Here is a 20138-nt window from a genome sequence, read left to right on the forward strand (position 1 = left end):
TCTATCAGCCCCTGGATGTTATGTTTTTGGCTTCTTGACCCTTACATGATAGCTTTGTTGTGCCCTGTCCTTATCCAGTCCAAACTCTGTGATATATTGTCTTTTGGCTCTAGTGCTGGCTCTCTTAGCTTCAAGTTTTCTGGCTTCCATACTGAATACTTCCCATATTCAGTTATAAATTTGGCTTTTGAGTTTGGCCAAGTATTGGTGAACAGAATCTGCTGCTGCAGCTTCGTGTCCAATTTTTTGTCTCCAGGGTGGGCAGAAAGTGGGTAGCTATCTTTCCTTGGAACTCACTAAGAAGAAAAGAGGGGGTAAACCACAGGTTGCATCAGAGAGTTTTGAACGGCATGGATTAATGTGGAACAAACGTAGCCTTTCTGTGATGAGCATTCATCCAGTCTTACTTATTTTATAGATGGGGAAATTGAGATCTGCAGAGCTTGTGGCATTTCTATGGCGAGTGCTGGGCTTTTCTAAATCTTTGTTGGGCTCCTGACCAGAGGGAAAAACATCTTTCTTCTGAACACTACTCTCTTCCCTCCTGCCTTTCTACTACAGTTACCACAGTTGTGGGTTCCCCTGGTCCATTAAGGCTTATTTGATATAAAATGAGCATTTCTTCTTTGAAATTCTCCTGGAAAAAAAAGGAAGTGTCTTTTCTGTCAGAGTTTATTTTCCCTTAGTCTTCCTTCAACTAATCCAGACTTTTTGGATCAGGGTTTTGTAGTTATATTTGGTTGGACCAGTCAGAAAGCTCGTTTTTCAGATCCATCTTGAGTAGGAGTCTGATAGGAGGTGAAGCTATGTCAGTGCCTTGAGGTTATTCCTCCACCATCGTTTGTGTAATGGAGGAAGAAGGAAGCGCAGGCCCAGAGAGATTGTGAATTGGTCAGTCCCACAGCCAGTTTTTAGCAGAGCTGAGATCTAAGCCGATAGTCTCTGTCTCCAAGTCCATTCTGCAGTCACAAGCATTCTGTACTTGAATAAATACTTTCATTTCAAGTGTCTTTTCTTCCTTTCAGAAACACTCGATACCTTGGAAAAGTGGGTGACTGAAATCTTCTCCAACATCCCAAACAAGTAAGAGATTTCTTTTCATAGATAAAACTGAAAGGTCCGTCCTGCCCCAACTCCCTCATTTCTTAGGAGGAAGCCAAAACCCAAAAAGAAGATGAATTGCTGAGGGTCTTGCTCTTAAGATCAGGACCTTTTCCATGGGTCTGTGTTACAGAAGGATAATTGTAAATTGGTAGACGTTACTGATTGCTCATGGAAAGATCTCATCTGGTTTTTGAAATGTTCATTTCTCTTCTCACCATGGTACATTTAACAAAGTGAGACCAAACTGATATCCATCCAATTTGAGGATAGCCCCTTACAAGCTGGGTACCCTCATGGAAGATTTATGGGAAAATTTAAGTAGCACCAGTATGGGGTTACACAACAACTGAATTGTTGGGAGGAATGCCTCCCAGGTCAACCCTGACCCTTACAAGGGCATACTGCACACACGAGGTTGTCTCGCTGTGGAGATGTTTGTCTTGGCCCAAGTAGTAAACCATAGCTAGTGTACAGTACAGAGTGATGGATTGGGTGGTATGCAAGTTACCAAATGGCATGGTATGTATATATGTGTGTGTGTGTGTGTGTGTGTGTGTGTGTGTGTGTGTGTGTGTGTGTATATATATATATGCCATACTGACAGCTTACACATACTGACAGTTGGTTGTATTATACGTTTGTAGTCAGTTACTTGTTTAGAAGAATATATTTTCTCATAGAAATAGTTTTGTAAATGATGTTTGGGTAGCCCTGTTGCCTGTTTTGTTTGTTTTTGTTTTTATTTTTGTTTTTTTGAGGCTGGGGTTAAGTGGCTTGCCCAGGGTCACACAGCTAGGAAATGTTAAGTGTCTGAGAACAGATTTGAACTTGGGTCCTTCTGAATTCAGGGCTGGTGCTCTACCCACTGCACCACTTAGCTGCCCCTGTTTTGTTTGTTTTTGAAATGATTAGCAGAGTAAGCTGATATTTAAGAACATATTTTTTAAAATGTTCTATAATGTTGCAATTGGATTATAAAAATATTAGCAAATTGTACTACAGAATCTAAAAAACTACTTATAAGTTGAATTGTACGTTGGGTTTCCCACTGTGGGATTTCAGACTCTCCTCTGACAGTCATAGCTAGTTTGTACATAATGTATTGAAGAAGGGGAGTTAGAAGAAAGACCACCAATTGATAGACCTGTGATCATAGGGATGGATAACACTCCCTGTGAGAGCACAGGTGGTTAAGAGTTGCTGGGAATGAAAAGGTGGTGCAGAACCTAGAGACATTGTTGAGATGAGTGTTTTAGAATGATTTGGGGGTGTGGACTCTAATTTTTAAAAGTACCCCAAAATTAGTGTGAAGGGAAATTTTGGTAAATTAAAAACATCTTTTTTTCCTCTTCTTGTGCCTGGTGATAGACTTTTTGTTGTACTAAAAAATTTTAACACAGCCTTTCAAATTCTGAGAAGAAAACAACCAAAAAAGTGAATTGGAATAATGCCTGATTCCTTATTAGCTGAACCTCATGTCAATTTCTACTGATTATTAGTTACATCAGGATGCTGAGGTATTTTAAAAGATTTCTTGTTTTGTCCATTTATTTTTGGGACTCCTTTTACCAGTTGAGATCTGGATTCTTCTGCACTCTAGGGAAAGGCATTCTCAGTTGTTCTGGTGATCAGGGTCTTGGTGATAAGTCTGGTCATGCTGGTCTGGCACACCGTCCATCCCTAGGCTTGTTCTTAAAGCCATTGAAGGTTGGCGGGGTCTGCCTGAGCACCTTCTCCCAGAGCCTCAGGGCCACCCACCTCTCCCCGTGTATTGTGCAGTGTTGTGTGAGGGTCCCAAGGAGGAATTTTGAAACTTTGACTATATTAGAATCCTTGTGAGTTAATGAGAAGCCACATGTGAGAAAAGTACAAAGGGAGGTTGCGATCGCCAAAGCAAAGACAGTTTTAGAATGGGGATCTATTCATTTAGGCCAGGTGTGTCTGTGCAACTTAGTCCAATATGGGTTAGCCACTAAAGGTTTTGATTCTTAAATAGTAGTTACTGAGGACCCATTTAGAATATATGTGTTGTGTGTGTGTGTGTGTGTGTTAAACAATCTTATTTGTGTCTGAAGATGAGACAAAATACACACAGCAAACTTAGAATTTTTTGATGTAAAAGGAAAGGATCTCTTCTGCTCTGTGACTGGTTGGGGTCCCTCTAGGCCTGATCCAAGATCTGCCTTGGCCCCTATGGGTCCTCCTAACTGCTGGTCAGCTCTGCTAGGCCTGTATATTGACCAAGGTGACTTCTGAACTGTGTGCATCTGTGTACCTGTTCTGAGGCAGTTGGGGAAGCTTCACAGTTATGCTTACAGTTTTCTCAGGTATTCAAATAGTTTCTGTCTTCTTGGTTGCTTCTAGCCTCAGGAGATAAGGGCCAGGCCTAAGTTACTACTTCACTAAACTACTTCAGTGTGTATGCACATGTAATAACCATGATGATGATAATAAGTGGTACCTGTATCTCCTCTTTATTATTGTGCTTTGAGCTTTGCAAAGCATTTTACTAATATCCCATTTGATTCTCACCACAAGTCTTTGAACTAGATGCTATTATTATTCCCGTTTTGTAGATGAGTCTGAGGCTAAAGGTTATTTGCCTTATCAGAATGTATATTCGAATATGTTGGAACTAAGACTTAGAAATCTTTGTCCTTGCCCATTATATGAAACACAGCTCTTGCATGGAAAATAGATTTGGATGTTTGTTGAATGAAAATTTGAATCATGAATTATGAGCTATGATTTTCTCCACTTCAGCACTTACAGACCTTACTTCTATGCAAAGTTCAATCCCAGGAACATCTTCTAGAATAGATTTTTGTGTTCCCCACCCAATTTTTGGAGCCTCAGAAGGGGCTTTAAAAATTATAGTCAGCCCTCTTCTCTGTGTTGGACTGACAAGGAAATGCAAGCCCAGCAATGCCTTGTGTCAGTTCAACAAGAAAAAAGTTAGCCCATAGCCTTTCTTCTTTGAGGTAGGTCTCTTTATAGGTAGAGCATAGATGGGAAGGAGATTGGGCAAATAATTGAATTGAAAGTGTTGGCTTCCCTGGACTCCAAAATTTAGTCGTTCTGTGAACTTGGACAGATCACTTCACTTTGATCCAATTGCAATAGCTATAATATGGGAATAATTTTTAAACAACCTTTATGAAGAAAGCTCTGTTGGCTTTCAAGTACAATATGAACAATAACCATTTGATGAGAAAACATCCATTATGAGCTTTATTGTCTTCCCTTAATTTTGAAATGGTGGGAGCATTGGGCCTGAGGTTAGAATGATAATAAGGAGCCTTACCTATGAGTTATTAGAATTCAGGGAATGAGAGAGCTCATGACATTCTTTTCTTCTGTGCAATATAGTATACAATAGCTAGGGACCAGGTAAACTGTTTGGAAATAATTATGTAGAATCGGGCTTCTTAACCTGGGGAATGTGAATAAAAATTGATTAAAATGTTTTTATAAATATATTTTAAAAGTATTTTTTTTTCTTTCTTTTTTTTTTTTTCTTTTGTGATTCTTTGTATTTTATTTAAGGCATTTCAAAATGTGACTCTGAGGAGTCCATTGGCTTCAACAAATTGCCTAACAGTGGTCCAGGACATAAAATAAATTAAAAACCTTAGGTTTAGAAAGACTTTGCCGTTAAACTCAAAGAGATTTGTTTGTTTTTTATTCCAGTGGGTTGCCTAAGCCAAATTTTGGCCATTTAACGGATCCGTTTGACACGCCAGCCTTTAACAAACTGTACAGAGGTTTGTGAAATTCCTTTAGCATGTGCTTTCAGACTTTTATAAGTTCTTTTATGGAAATGAGAATTGCATGGCACTAGGACTTAAAACACTAACTAGAAGCTATCTGTCTCACTAACTGGGTATTGGCTCCGCCATCCTGATGTCCGGTGGCCCTAGTGAGTGCTTAAAAAGTGAAGTACCTCCTCATCTCTGTTTGTCTCTGTATTTCTCCTTAGCAATTTCCAGTGAGATTCATGACTCTAAGCTTTGTCTGGTGTATTTAAACAACCTTTATCAAGGATAAACCTGGAGGGAAAAATATCTTCTTAGCTTGCTTTGATGCTTAACTGTTTTCCTGTTAGCATGTACCTTTTCACTTCCCCCATGTTTTTCCCTTGCTGAAGTAGGCCCTGTACAAAGTCTTTGCCTGGCTTCTTTTCCCTTTTTTGTTCCCTTCTCCAGAGTCTGTCTGTACAATTGTTGTTGGCTCTACCTCTTTATCTGGAAGCTGTGTTAGCCTGCCATCCACAGAGTGGGCAGTGGTCTGCATTGTTACTGCTTTTTAAGAATGGATCAACTTAAAGGGTCTACGTAGGGAAAAAATCCTAATGAACAGAAAACTCATTTATATTACTCTTTCTTTTCTCTTCTTATTAATGGGATAAAGTTTATTTCATCACATCTCAGATAAAGCCCCTAGGGTCACAAATCCCCCTGAAAAACAGCAAGAAGCAGAATTCTGTCCCTTGGATGGTCTTTCTGGGGTGTTGTAGGCAGAACTTTTTTCCCCCATGACCAGAAGAAAGGAAGTGTGTGCTATTGATCCTGGCATCATTGTCCATTGACATGGAATCTACATCTTTCTTTATAAAGGTTTAATTTATATTGTGGTTATTTTGCATTTTTGTTTCTTTCAGTTCTTCATATTCACTTTTTGCTACATTTACATATAAAAAATTTGTTTAGCTCTAAATAATGGTATTTCTATAGTACTCTAAAATTTGCAAGCAACTTTGCAAATACTATCTCATTTGATCCTCACTACAACTCTGGGTGGTAGATGCTGATATTATCTCCATTTTACAAATGAGGAAACTGAGGCAAATACCAGTTGTGACTTGCTCAGGATCACACAACTAGTAAATTGCTGAGGTTGGATTTAAACTCAGATCCTTCTAAGATTCTAGGTTCAGCATTCCCTTCAGAGCACTACAAGCTGCTTTCTTCAGTTAACTGGGCAGACAGCTTCTGACCTTTTCAAGTCATGAAGCAAGTCAAGTATTTGTTAAGGACCTGCCCTGTGCCATGAACTATGTCAAGCACTGGGGATACAAAAGTACCTCACAACACCCCCCAGACTCCATTTCTTAATCTCACAATATAATCTTTGCTATTACAAATAGCACAATCATGAGAATTTTTGTACCAGTAGGGCTTCCTTTGCTGCTGGTAATCTTGCAATCAATATAAGCCCATTTGTGGGAATTTGCTGGGTCAAAGGGGATGAACAATTTTGTCAGTCTTGTAGTATAAATACAAGTTGTTTTCCAAAATGGTTGGAAAGACTTTTTTTTTAATTCTCCCACAGCCCCCCAGCATGGGAAGTTTTCCTCTTTTTTACTGTTGCTAGTTGGTTTGGGGTAAGATGACACCTCGAAGTATCAATTCTCTTGAATTTTTTTTTGGCTATCAGATCTCTATATTTAAAATTCTAAATTCATTTAAATCCCCCAAATTAAATCCCTTTATAAATTGAACTGTCTAGTTTTGATGAATTCTAATTCAAAAAGTATAAGAAAACCTATTTCTGCCTCTGAGCAAGAAGTGGAGGATGACTTTAGTGAAAGATTATAAATGTACTTTTTGTTTTTCACAGTTCTGTAGTATTCTTGTATGCTAATAACTTAGCCATTCCCATCACTGGTTTTTCTACTAGTTTTCTACTAAGGTTTTTCCTTGTTTTCATTAATTGGTTAAGTTCCTTTTTATAATATAGCCAAACTTTTTAAAAGGGTCAAGGCCTTGGGAATAATATATCTGAAATCTCTTCCTATTTAGTGGTTCCCATCAGAAAGGTGCATGCTTTGACCATCACTTGGGCTCTTCCTCCCCAGCAACAGCATTACAGGTAAAGTTGGAAAATGTGCTTATCACCTCTAGGTAATCTCTATCTTGGAAGCAGTTAAGTGAAGTCGGAGTTTTTATGCTGTTCTGGCAATTTCAGATAGAAGTTAAGTCCTTTTTCTGCTTGTGTTGGTCCTACAAGGCCATTCTTGTACTTTTGTAAGTAAATCTTCCACTGAGCAAAAGTGCATTCTAACTTTTTTCCTAAACATGTTATAATGTGGGAATCAGTTTTCTGAACTATGTATAGTAAATCCTTGCTTTCTGAATTCATTTAGAATGTTAATCTCCCTAACATATTTTGGTGGATATTTGTCTCTTAGGGTGAAGCCACTTCATTATATCTCCTGGCTAGTAGGACATGAAGGCAAAGGCAGCATCCTGTCCTTTCTTAGAAAGAAGTAAGTGTTCTGTTAACTCCTATGTCCTGTGGAGTGGTCTTTGAAATGGGAGGGGATGGAGAGGAAGGGAAGGGAAGAAGTATTTAGAAAGCACTTTCTCTGTGTTTACAAGAATCATCTCTTTTAATACTGAAATAGAATCATAGATTCCAGGATTAGGGCAGTGATGGATAAATCTAGTGAAGAATTAAGTTCTGTCTTGTCAGGAAGGACAAGATTGCTTGTTAATGAATAATTACAATAAAGGCAGATGCGCTCTCAGGATTTAAGTCTAAAAGGCTCTGAGAGAGCATTTGTGCTCACCCATTTGTTTGGAGATCTGAGTGGGGTTGAACGATTTCCTTGAGGGCCGTGGGGAATGTGGGAAGCTTGGCTTCAGTCTCAGGCCTACTGACTTGAGATCCAGAGCTTGGAATATCCCCTCAGGAGGAATGAACCAGATCCTTCAGGGTTCTCAGATGGATCTGTGTAGGCAGGCACTTTGACCAAGTGCCCATTTTTGCCATTCATTGTTTGCTTTAATTGTATACGTGGCACAGACTGGATCATCTAGGTCCTTTGGCTCTCAATTACAACCCTCCATCTGCATTGATGATTTAATTGAGTGCCTCTGCCTGATTTCAGAAATATTTGTGTGTCTTTTTGTTTTGTTTCCAGATTCAGACACTGATTTCCCATTATTTTATTTGTATACTTTTACCTCTACCTTGTAAGTTCATTGGCATGGAGAGGGAAGATTTGCCTAGTCACACTGACATGATGTGCCAGATTTTTGGCTCCAGGCTAGCCTTGGTCCACTCTAGTTATCATTCTTTATTAATGGTTGGGATTACCTAATTATGTCTGGAAATCTTTCAGTTAGCTGATAGGAAACATCACAAATTACTACTTCTCTGATATAGATGGAATCATTTCTTTCACCTGTAGATGCTGGGCTCTCGCATTATTTGGTGGGAATGGTGAGACGGGATTTGAGCAAAATTCTACATATTCAGTTTTTAGTATTTCTATTACATTGACTGATGAAGGTTATGAACACTTCAATGAGGTAAAATTTTTTCATTGTCAAAATATGTTTTAACTATCATAATATTAAAAAAAACAACTCATCAGGTGTTTTGTTTTTAGGTTGCTCATACTGTGTTCCAGTATTTAAAAATGCTGCAGCAACTAGGCCCTGATAAAAGGTAATTAGTCCTTGTCAGAGGAAAGAGGAACTGCCTTTTGAGAGGGGCCATTTCGGATGCCCCCGTGTAGATGTGCTGAGTATGGGTGAAAGAGAACCTTGGACATGGAACGCCCTTGGTGAGGGGCTCAGAGACCCACTCATTCTGGAGCAGCTCTTTTTTTTCCTCAGGAGCTCCACTTGTTCCTAGTCTTGGCAGGTGGATGTCCCTTACTTTCAGTGTTATAATCCCTCCAGGTCTTGTTCTTTGATTGTTCTTGTCCCATCCTTTCAGCTGCTCTGACTTAGGTAGCCTGCACCATCACTTGCCTCTAGAACTATTTCCTGAGCACCTTTGTGCCTCTTCTGCTACTTTAATGTTTCCTATTATGTCTGGTGGGCAGAGCCTGATCTTTTTTTTGCCAGTGCAGGCCTGGCACAGAGCTGGTATTGTTGGTGAATTGAATTCAGTTACTTCTTAGCTGATACAATTCTTGCTCCTATTTTTCTTAAATCTTCTTCAGGAAAGCCACCTGATATACTCTCAGGGCAGTGTCAGCTACAGAGACAGTGATCTGGCAGGAAGTGACATTTGAGCTGAGCCTTGCCTGGGTGGGGGGGGGGAGAAGAGGGGGACAACACTGGGTGTTCTAAGGAGTAGAGGCAGAATTTCGGGCACCAAGAATAGCCAGTAGTTCCAGTTAGGCTGGAGAGAAAGAATGTAGAAGAACATACCTGTAAGCTAGAGCCAGCTTGTGAATGGCTTTAAAGATAAGACCAAGGAGGTTTTACTTTGTCTAAGAAATACCAGTCACAGGTAATAGTTCTTGAGCAGGAGAAGGCTATGGTCAATAGCTCAGTACTGTAGAGAAAGCTGCCCACTGTCTCACCTCTCACCTCTCATCTCCCTCTCCTCCTCCTCACCACACAAATGCAAACTCCTCTCTTGTAGGTCACCAGTGATTTCTTTCTTACTAAATTGAGTACTTTTTTCTTATCATCATCTATTTTAAGAATACAAATGTGGACAATCAGTGGCTAGAGCTTTCTGGGAGCAGAAGAGATCAGAAATTAGCCTTGAGGGACAGAAGGGTCAAGTCAGCTTTTGAAAGAAGTGGAACTCTGGCTGTGTTGCCAAACAGCAGGAAATAAGCAGGGGAGAAGGGAAGGTGGAAGAGCTGACAGAGAGGGGAAGGGATGGGATGGGGCTGGCTTGGGGCTTCCTTGCAGCTTTCTTGAAGAGTGAGTCTCCCATCATCCTTGGGGGCATATGCTGTTTATCCTCATTTTAAAGATAAGTGATACTGAGAGAGTCACAGTTCTGAGTGCCTGAAGTCGCCCTTGTATCCCCAACTTCCATCCAGCACTCTGCTGTCCACACTTAGCTGCTTCATGACCAAGAATTCAGTACAATTTATGAATTGTTTTAACAATATGAATTGTGTTAACAATTTCTGTTATGCCTCAGACTATGTATTAAGTTTTTTCTTTTCTTTTTTTTTTGGGGGGGGGGGAGGGAGGCAATTGGGGTTAAGTGACTTACCTAGCTGTCTGAGGTCAGATTTGAACTTGGGTCTTTTGGACTCTGTCTTCTAGATTCTGTCCATTGTACCACCCAACCGCCCTCTCTCTGTTCTCTTCCCCCACCCTGTTCAAGTACATTATGTTTCATAGATTAAGTAGGACCAAGCATCCTCAAGGAGTTTAGTGTAGTGGGGGTAATAAGACAAATATGCAAATTAATCTATTGCATGATATCTCTATATAGGAGAGTCCAGCCAGAATATTGTAAGAGTTTGACAAAGAACCAGTGATTATATCTGAGGGGACAGGCATTGGGAAAAACTTGATGCTGAGACTGAGCTGGACTGGAAGGAAGGATGAAGGAGGGGAGGATTGTAATAGAAATTTGGGGAAGAGATGGGTTCAGACATGGGGGCTGGAGAAGAAGAAACCAGTTTGGGTTGGAGAACGCCTGCGCAGAAATTTGAAGCTGGCTTGTGGAATCCAGGCTAGGGAGTCTTTATTCCATGAGCCTCAAAGAGTTCCTGTAGACTTCGAATGCCATGATGAGCGTTGTTTGTTTGTAGGGCAGAGGAAATTGGAAGAAATGCACGTTAGTGTTCCAATGAAAAACGTTGGCAAGAATGGGATGGGGAAACCTGTTGGAGACTTTTCTGGTTGGCCAGGCCAGAGGTGGTGGTGGTGGGGCCTGAATCGGGAGGTAATAAGGCGTGATTGGTGATTGGGAGCGGTGCTGGAATTGGACAAAGCTTGGCAACTGGCCGGGTGTTGGCAGGGAAGGGAGAAATAGAAACCATGATCCATTGTGAAGGTTGGGAACTTGAAGCCTGAAGAAGAACAGAGGGGCTGGGAAGAGCCTTGTGTTAGTCTAGACAGGAGGAAGAAAACTGAATGAAGATGAATCTAGAGGTCCCTGGGGAAAGGGGAAGTGGTTAGAGCTGGTAACTTTGAAGGATTTGGAAGAAGATGTGGAAGCAGCAGGCAAGGGCCTTCATGGTGGTCAGGGAATCCATCTACAGACGCCCTCAACAGCTCAGTAGGGAGGATCCTAGCACTTACCTCTAGGGCTATTGTGAGAATCAAGGGAGAGAATATTTATATAGCACAGTTCCTGACCCAGAGCAGGCACCTAATAAATGCTTGTTTGCTTGCCCTTCCACCCGTTAACAGCGCTGATGGGACTCGGTAACAATTAGCTATGGGTGGGAACAGTCTGAGACAATTGGGAAAGTCCCAAAGTTTCACTATGGGAGACAGAAAATGGTCATTTTACAGACAGAAGAGGCTCAGGCAAAAGGAAAAGGAGTGTGTGTGTGTGTGTGTGTGTGTTGGGGGAGAGGTGTATCCATCTCTCTTGTTCCTTATAGTGACCATGGTCTTAAAATTCTGCTTAGATGGGGCTATTCTAGGGTTCTAATAAGATTTCAATATTCTTCTGAAAATGCAGCAATGTGATGCACTCTAACTATAATTTCTTTTACAGAATTTTTGAAGAGATTCAGAAAATTGAAGATAATGAATTTCATTACCAAGAACAGGTACCGTGAGTCAAGCTTTTTTTCAAGTCTTGCCCTTGTCCTCATATGCTCATTGCATTGTATTGAAAGCTTTATTGGCATTTTAAGTGTCATTCCCTAAACTTCACTGGCATCTGAAAGTGATCTTTATGTAATTAAAATAAGTAATAGAGACACGTTGATGTGCTGTGACACTGGACAAGTGACCAGTTGTTTAGGCCACTCTTGTCTGTACTCTCTATTTCTATTTGGTGACGCCACCAATGCTTGTGGCTCTATTTTTTTTTTCGCCGATGTCTTCCAGTTCTGCCCTATCCCAAGCCCTACCTGTCCGGGGCATCAGTGCCCCATCACCATCTGCCTCAAACTTGACCCTCTTCACAATCCTGTTCCTTTTGAAGGCAGCACCATCTTTCTGGGTTTTCAGCTTTTCAGTCTTGGGGTTAGCCGTACCTCCAGGCTCTCCACTACCTCCCATCTCCATCAGTCATAAAATCTTGTCTTTACCTCCATACCATCTCTTGAATCTCCTTTCATGATGGGTAGGGAGAAGAATGGAAGCTTCTTGAGGGCAGGAGTATATCTCCCTTTTTTATTTGTGTTTCCAGTGTCAGTCACAACAGATTCTTATCTTTCTGATCAATTGATTGAGGAACTAGACTCAGAGTCTTGTGTCTGAGGGATGGATTCTGTATATCTAGGTGATGTCAGCTTGGGCACCATTCTTTCCTCTAATCCTCATTTTTCACTTTTGTTAAAATGGGGATAAATAATATTTGCTTAAATTAGTTTTTTACCAGGCTGAGGATGAACAAAGTGCTTTGAAAACTGAATTGTATCGGGGATGAGTGAGTATTATTACCAGGCTCCAATGGTCTCTGGAAACAAGGCCTTGCCCAGCCCTCCCTGGCTTAAATCCAGTTCACTCGCATGTCATGGCATCAGCTCCCTGATGTCATGGTCCTCTTTGAGAATGAAGGACAAACAACAACAACAACTACTTTCCCAATAGGTTAAGGACAGCATGATTTGTTAGATGTTTGTGGAGATAGTCCTACGTGTAGTAGAATGAACCCATCAGAAGACCTGAGTTCTAGTCCTGACTTTAGCGGTAACCATACTAGGTGGGGCTTTAGTTGTATCATTTTTAAATGGATGGTGACTAGGACCCTAGGGAGCTTGGTACTGGTGCTACTGCAAACACTTACCATCTCAAATAGTCACCCTGGAAGGAAGGAGGTTGGTCGTATGGTGTGGTAAAGCATCTTGTGCAGGGAGTTGAATAACTTGGGCTCTGGTTCCACCTGGTAGATAAGACACTTGGACAGGTGAGGTCCGCTCTATGTCTAGCCTTCCATGTTCTAAGAACCTTCTTGCTCTGACATTCTACATTCTAATTCCTTTCCATTTCTGATAGCTTTTTTTTTCTATTCTGTGTGTTAACAATTCTTTGTGACATTATTCAAGGCCTATACCATCTAGAACCATTGAGCTTTCTAGCCTTTCCTCATACTGCTGATTTCCCCGTAAGCAAGTGAATGAATAAAAAAACATTTATTAAGTGCTTACTGTACTGAGTGTTGAGAATGCTAGTACAAAAGTAAAGACAGTTCTTGTCCTCAAGTAACTTACATTCCATATTTTTCTGGGTTGACCAACTCAGTGTCATTATTCACATTGCTGTAATAAGATTTTTTCCTAAAAAAATTTTTTTTAATATATAATTTATGAATATTTTCTATTTCTTACATCAAATAATTATTTCTATTATCTCTCTTGCCCCTCTTGTGTCCAGCAGCTCCTGTAGGTCCCTCCATTTCCTCTTCTGCCTGGCCTTTCTCCACTGCCATTCATCTTCCATTCTGCTGCCATTTGCTTGCCTGGCCATGTCACACCCACCTTATTGTGTAAACTCCAGTGGTGCCTTATTAGCTTCAGGATAAAATAGAGCCAGGCCCTTCCCTTCCCCTCCTTCATTTCTTAGACTCCACCCTCTGGGCACCTCCTCACAATCCCGGCTCCCAATTCTGAACCTTTTCTCTGTCTGGCCCCTACCTTCCAGGCTCTCCCTCCTTCCTGCCTCCAGGCTTCCCTGACTTCCTTCATCTAAAATCCCCTTTTCTATAGGCAGCCTCTCCTAATCTGTTTGCTACCTTGCCTTCCCTCTGGTCCTCATCTCTAGTTTACTCTGGCCATGTCTTGTGTGCACATTGTCCTTAGATTTGTGAGCTCCTTGAGAGTAAGGATTTAGCAAGTTTTCTGGCACATAGGAGGCACTTAATAAATGGTTGTTAACTGGCCTACATTTATTCAGTGTGTACTCTGTCAGATCCCCACTAGCCTCAATGTTGGGGGTACAAAGATGAAACAACACTTGCTCTCAAGCAGCTTCCATTCCAGAAGAGTAAATATAAAATGTATACAAAGTAGGTACAAACGTTTATTATGTGCCAGACAAAATCCTGTGCTGACCACGGGGTAGATAGTCCATGCAAGTGTACAAATAACCATGGACAAACAATATATACACAGATTAAATTAGAATTAACAGTGAGAAGGCATTCATACCAAGAGAGATTGGGAAAGGTTTCCTGCAGAAGGCGGGATTTCAGCTGAGACATGAAGGGGGCTGGGGAGGACAGAGATGAAGAGCAAGAGCATCCAGGCCTGGGAATGGCCGGAGAGACCGCCCAGAGGCTGCACGTGGACTGCTAAACAGGCCAGAGTATTATTTCAAGCAGAAGCTAATAATAGCTCAAGTATTGGGTCCAAAGTAGAATAAACATGTTTAGGAGTCTGAAAATCATAACTTCAGTGAACTGCAAGGGGAATTCCAGTTATTTTCCTTTGGGAAGAGAGGTCTCAGAGGGTCCGTTGTCATTTTTAGAGAGTGGACAGACTCTCAAACAGACTCATGGAAGAGCAGACCAATTTCTTTTGTGTAGCGCTATCAAGCAAAAAGGTAGGGCCGATGGGTCCCAATCAGAAAGACTTCCTAATTCTGCCTGGCAGTTATGGGGCACACTGAGGTTTGTAGAGTACTTCTCATTTGGTCCTCATAACAGCCCTGGGAGGTGGATGTTCTCTCCATTTCAATAGATGTGGAAACTAAAGCTGCCAGCAGCAAAGTGACTTGTCCAGTGTGTCACAGCCTAGTTAGGATCTGAGATCTCATTAGAACTCGGGCCCAAAGAGCAGAACATTTCTGCGTGGAAGCCCAAGTGCCCTAAGAGACTTGAGAAAAAATTCAGCACCAGTGTGGCAATTCCTTTAACATCAGGGGATGGGCAGAGGTTTGCTTGGGGGAGGGTCAGGGATCAGATTATTGGTTATATCTATAGCGCAGTGAGTTCTCCTTCCTATATTGGGGAGACTTTGTGGGCAGTTGTCCAGAGCTACTGATGGGATGTCCTGGCAGTAAAAGTGCCGCTTGTCCACAGACAGATCCGGTTGAGTATGTGGAAAACATGTGTGAGAACATGCAGCTGTACCCTTTGGCGGACTTCCTCACCGGGGACCAGCTTCTATTTGAATATAAGCCAGAGGTATGTTTTTTACTTGGTGGGGTGAAAGGGGGTGGGGAGGGACAAGGGAGGGGGTGACCGGAAACACTAATTCCCCCAAGAAATGGGGAAACATCAATTATCACAAGGCGTTTTGTTGTTGTTGATAAGACTTTTGAAACATTTTATCGATCAACAGTTGTGTTGTGTTTTTTTGACTAAGAAGTTTGCAATGCTGTCTCCCCTCAATTGAGTCCTTTTTCAGTATTCATCTTTCAAAACTTTCATGATTTTGTACAGTGGAAATTGAATGAAATTGGGCTTGGGGGAATCTTAAGTTTAACAGTAAGAATACTTAGGCACAAGTATAGCGAGTCCCTGAATTCTGAGCTCTAGAGAGTAGCTACTAGTCCATAGGAGAGGCCCTGCCCATGATAAGGAGGGTCCTACAGCCCAGAGCCCTGCTTGCAGAGGGATCAGTGACCGGCCTGCACTTGGGTGTCATGTTCTGTCCCCCACGTGGCTGAGGGCAGAGTGAAAGCCTCCTGTACCACATCTTGATGCTGCTTCATTTTTGTTTGGAAATTGTGTTTTTAAGTTGCCAGTGATGTTTTATTTCCTAGGCTCATCTACTGAAACTTTAAAATATTCAGAATTCTAGAGCAAGATCCCTTTGAGTAGGGAGTGTTAGAGTAGGTCCTCCTAGAATGGAAAGTCTTCACTTAATTTCTGCTGCTTTTTGGGTGTTAATCTTTGTGGGCTAACTGGGGAACTGTAATGACTACTGATATCATTAAAATTCCTAGTTCTCATTACCAGCTTATAAATGAGCTTTTGGCAAATTGGGCCCTGTGCATTCAGTCTAGATTGATTACATCATCATTTGTAAAAAGCATAGAGCTGACTTCATCAATTTAGGTAATGTGCCTCCAGAGCCTCCCAGTCCACCCCAATCTGTCCCTGCTCAGAGGGATGTCTGGGATGCTGTGGGCTAGGCCCACAGTGCCATTTTTCATTAGGCCGCACTGCCTCACCCACAGCATCATTAGTCAACTAGCATTTATTATGTTAATTATTGATGCCAGTGAGGAAAGCAGAGGTTTGTGAAGGTTACTTGGGCTGATGAGTCTTTGGGAACTTGCCTGCTAGCTTTAGTAGGAGTATTCTGTATTAAAATAAAGATTTATTTGTTTTTGTGGCTATAGATTATTACTGATGCCCTTAATCAGCTAATCCCACAAAAAGCCAATCTTGTCCTCCTATCTGCTGCTAACGAGGGGAAGTGTGACCTCAGGGAGAAATGGTTTGGGACTCACTACAGCATAGAAGGTAAAGGGGCCCACACCTGAGATGGAGCCCAACAGGCCCCTTCCTCTCCCCTTTCGCATAGAAAGTCATCCTGATTTTGGTCAGGAGCATTAGCCCTGGGAGGGGGGTATTCGGTGCATTCTAGCAGACTTTTCACCCCCTAGGTTTTCCCCCTTCCCTTCTCTGATCCCAGGTGATCAGTCTTGGCCATATTATCTCCCCCTGCCCCTGGAGAGCTGCCACTGTGCTGCTTTGCCTGTCCAGTAGTGGGGGAGAAGGGGGATTACTGAGCGATGAGGTGTCCATAGCTGTGCCCCTGGTTCTCCCAGCACCCACAGAAGGTTCTTTGGGCATCGGTGTGGGGTGTTCTGCACTTGTCAGCTTCTGGCCAGGCAGTTTACTTCTGAATGGCTCTGGGGTGAAGAGAAAGGAGGCCTCAGGGAAGGGTGAGGAACCTGTGTGGTTCCTTCATCTGACTTTTTCCTATATAGATATAGAAAAAACGTGGGCTGACCTGTGGAACAGTGACTTTGAACTAAATCCCGATTTGCATCTTCCTGCTGAAAACAAATATATAGGTGAGTGAGATGGGCTCATCTGCACTGTGCTTTCGAACTTCTAGAGCAGTCACCTGAGAAAACTGTCTTTTGGGGCAGCAAAGACTACCCGTGAACTGCCAGCCACATCCAAGTCCCCATTTCTTTAGCTCCTACTTGTGTCCCATTGTGGGACGTTTAGTGCTCAGGAACAAGCATTGTGTGCCATGCACCAGAGGCCGGGTCCCTTTGGTCCAATAGCTGTAGTTCAGTCATGAAGGAAGGCCCTCTTTTTTTTTTTTTTTTTTTTTTTTTCTGAGGCTGAGGTTAAGTGACTTGCCCAGGTCACACAGCTAGGAGGTGTTAAGTGTCTGAGACCAGATTTGAACTCAGGTCCTCCTGAATTCAGGGCTGGTGTTCTATCCACTGCGCCACCTAGCTGCCCCAAGGCCCTCTTTTCTAGGACTTGTAAGTATTTGACCAGTGTGTCCTTCATGACCACCTTAATGAAGTCAGGAGTGTGAGGATCATGATCTGGGTTTTACAGGCCAGGATTTAGGAGCCAGGGTTCCAGGCTCCATTAAGTCTCCATGTCATCCTGGCAACAGGTCTGGAATGCCAGCACACGCCTCCTACCGTCCTGCACCCAGCTGTAGCTCTGGACCAGGCCCAGCTTTGTGCTGTCCATTCCAGATGGATTCCATTGAAAAGAATGATGCATGTTTACCCCCTCTTTTGTTTGTTCTGGTAGCCACGGACTTTGCGCTGAAGCCTTTTGATTGCCCTGAGACGGAGTATCCTGTTAAGATAGTGGACACTACCCAAGGCTGTCTGTGGTACAAGAAAGACAACAAGTTCAAAATCCCCAAAGGTAATGTCTTCTGCTTAGCATGTGGAATGCCCACGGGGAAGCCAAGCATTGGGTTCCCAGGGGCCTTCTGTCGGACTCTCACCAGTCCTCCCCTCTCTACTTGGGTTTGTTCATCTTCCCCTCACCTCTTTCCCTCGGTTCCATCCCATAAACAACCAAGCAGGCAAACACACCAGACATCTCCATTCTTTCCTCAGGATTTGAGTTTGAATGAGAAATCGGAATCTTTTACTATTATTACTGTTGATTAAATAGTTTCCAGTCTTTGCATGAGTACCAGGTCAAAACCCTGTAGCTTTTTGCATCCTCGGCACCTAGTCTGACACTCAGCTGCTCTGCCGCTCTACATACAGGCATTTGCTGTTGCATGCATAACCCTCTTATTCTGTAGCATTTATGGAAACATTCGTTTTATTTGAGTTTTAAAGTTCAGAATAAAGAAAAATAAAATTAAAACTGAGGTACTTGACAATTTCATCACTTTCATCATTTCTCCCCCCCCCCTTAAAATTATTAAATAATTATTCTGAATTCAATTACCAAATAAAATGAATATTTGGCATTAAATTGAAAAGTTATCTCCAAAAGCAAAATAGAAGTGAAAGAGATTCTACATGGAAACAGTACAGCTGGGCCTTCCTTTTAAGCTCTCAGTCAGTAAGTATTAGGTATTACTGTATGCAGCGTGCACTGGGCTGGATCCATACAGGCTTTGAACAGAAGGTGGCTCTGGAGCTGAACCTGAAGCTGGAAGGAAACCAGAGACTCTCAAGTCAAGTTATCATCGCTCCTTCTACACCAGGTTCCAAGAATAGAGTCAATAGCACACAACAGTCATTGCTTGCAGGGAGATCCCTTAGATACATAATAACTTCCACATGTAACTTCCAAAGATGTCATCTGTCATTCTTTCTCCTGTTCTGTGCATTTTAAAAAATGATCCTCTTAAAATCCTTTAAAAATGATCAGTGATCCCTTTCTTCTCTCCTCTCTAACCTCCCTTTCCATTCTATAGCTTTCTCCCAATTAAAACAAAATGAACCAGAGATCTTAGACCAAATATGCATAAACTTAACTAAGCAAAATAAATCCCTCCCTTGGCCATATCTAAAAATGGATGTCATTTTTCATTCTGAGTCAGTCTATCACTTGTTTGTCAGGAAGTGGGGCCCTCTCTGCTGCTCAGCTCTCCTGCTCTGCCTCCCTTAATTATCTTTCACTCTCCTTAGCAGCTCTTTCAAACCTCTCTTGGTTCCCCTTCCTTTACTGTCTTAGAGAACTTCACCTTTTTTATAGAAAAAAAGGAGACATTTGTTGTGAGTCCCTTCTCCTTCTTCCTTCTTTTATATCACTCAGATGCTTTCTGCTTCTCTCTCCTTGTTTTCTCCTGTCTCACAAAAAGAGACGGCCTAACCCATCAAAGCCAAAACCTCTGCTTATACAAGGGAACCCATGCCATCCCACCTCCTCCTCTCTCCAGCCTGCCTGCCGCCTCTGTGCTGATCAGACCCTTCCCTGATGCTATCAGCCTGCTCTGGTGCTGTATTTCCTCTACTCTTTGTAATCGGAATTCTTGGAAAAGGTGTCTACAGCCGATACCTCCTCATGACTCCTTCTGACCCTGACTTCTGACCTCATTCTGTCAAAACTGCTCTCTCCAAAGTTACTATGATCTCCCAGGGCCCAATCCTATGGCCTTTTCTTAATCCTTGTCCACATTGTCGGTGTTCCTCAGGATTCTGTCCTGGGCCCTCTTGTCTTCTCCCTGTCTTACTTCCCTTGGTGCCCTCATTAGCACCCAAAGATTGAGTTATCATCTCTTTGTAGGTGATTCCCAAATCTCCTTTTCCATTCCCAGTCTCCTTGTTAACTTCTCATCTTTATCTGCCTTTCAAACTTCTCAGAATGGATGTCCAGGAAATAGTTTAAATGGAGTGTGTATTTATCTTTCCCCTTAATCTCCCTTTATCTCCCTTTTGATGGACCGGGCACCAACATTCCCATAGTTCCTTAGACTCACAATCCAGTGGTTTCCTGTGCCCCTCTCCAGTCTTTCTACACCCTATTCCCCAATATGTCTTCTATGATCCAGTGATACTGGGCTCCCGACCGTCCCATGAACAAGACCCTCTGTCTCTCATGCAATGTGGTGCTGTCTCTCTTTCTGCAGCCTCCCATGTCTGAAAACATGAGGCCTTCTCTGGCTTCATTTAAGTCCCAAGTAAAATCTCGGGAAGCCTTTCCCATTTCTCCCTATTAATTGATTCCTGTTCATCCTGCATTATAGCTTGCTCTCTCTATATTCATTTGCAGGTGATCGCCTCATGAAATAGATTATAAGG

General features: G+C 42.2%; 1 protein-coding gene across 3 annotated transcripts in view; it reads left to right on the forward strand.

The window, feature by feature from the left end:
* NRDC (nardilysin convertase) overlaps nt 1–20138 on the forward strand; it is a 60654-nt gene that overhangs the window by 29223 nt on the left and 11293 nt on the right. For all 3 annotated transcript variants that reach the window (XM_074265944.1, XM_074265943.1, XM_074265945.1), the window contains 11 exons: nt 1026–1083; nt 4795–4868; nt 6906–6975; nt 7295–7372; nt 8300–8420; nt 8501–8559; nt 11545–11599; nt 15019–15123; nt 16287–16410; nt 16881–16967; nt 17677–17796. In XM_074265944.1, coding sequence (XP_074122045.1) covers nt 1026–1083; nt 4795–4868; nt 6906–6975; nt 7295–7372; nt 8300–8420; nt 8501–8559; nt 11545–11599; nt 15019–15123; nt 16287–16410; nt 16881–16967; nt 17677–17796 — 951 coding nt within the window. The remainder of the gene's footprint in view (nt 1–1025; nt 1084–4794; nt 4869–6905; nt 6976–7294; nt 7373–8299; nt 8421–8500; nt 8560–11544; nt 11600–15018; nt 15124–16286; nt 16411–16880; nt 16968–17676; nt 17797–20138) is intronic.

The sequence above is a fragment of the Sminthopsis crassicaudata genome, chromosome 4 (assembly GCF_048593235.1).
Source record: "Sminthopsis crassicaudata isolate SCR6 chromosome 4, ASM4859323v1, whole genome shotgun sequence".
In the NCBI taxonomy this organism is placed as follows: domain Eukaryota; kingdom Metazoa; phylum Chordata; class Mammalia; order Dasyuromorphia; family Dasyuridae; genus Sminthopsis; species Sminthopsis crassicaudata.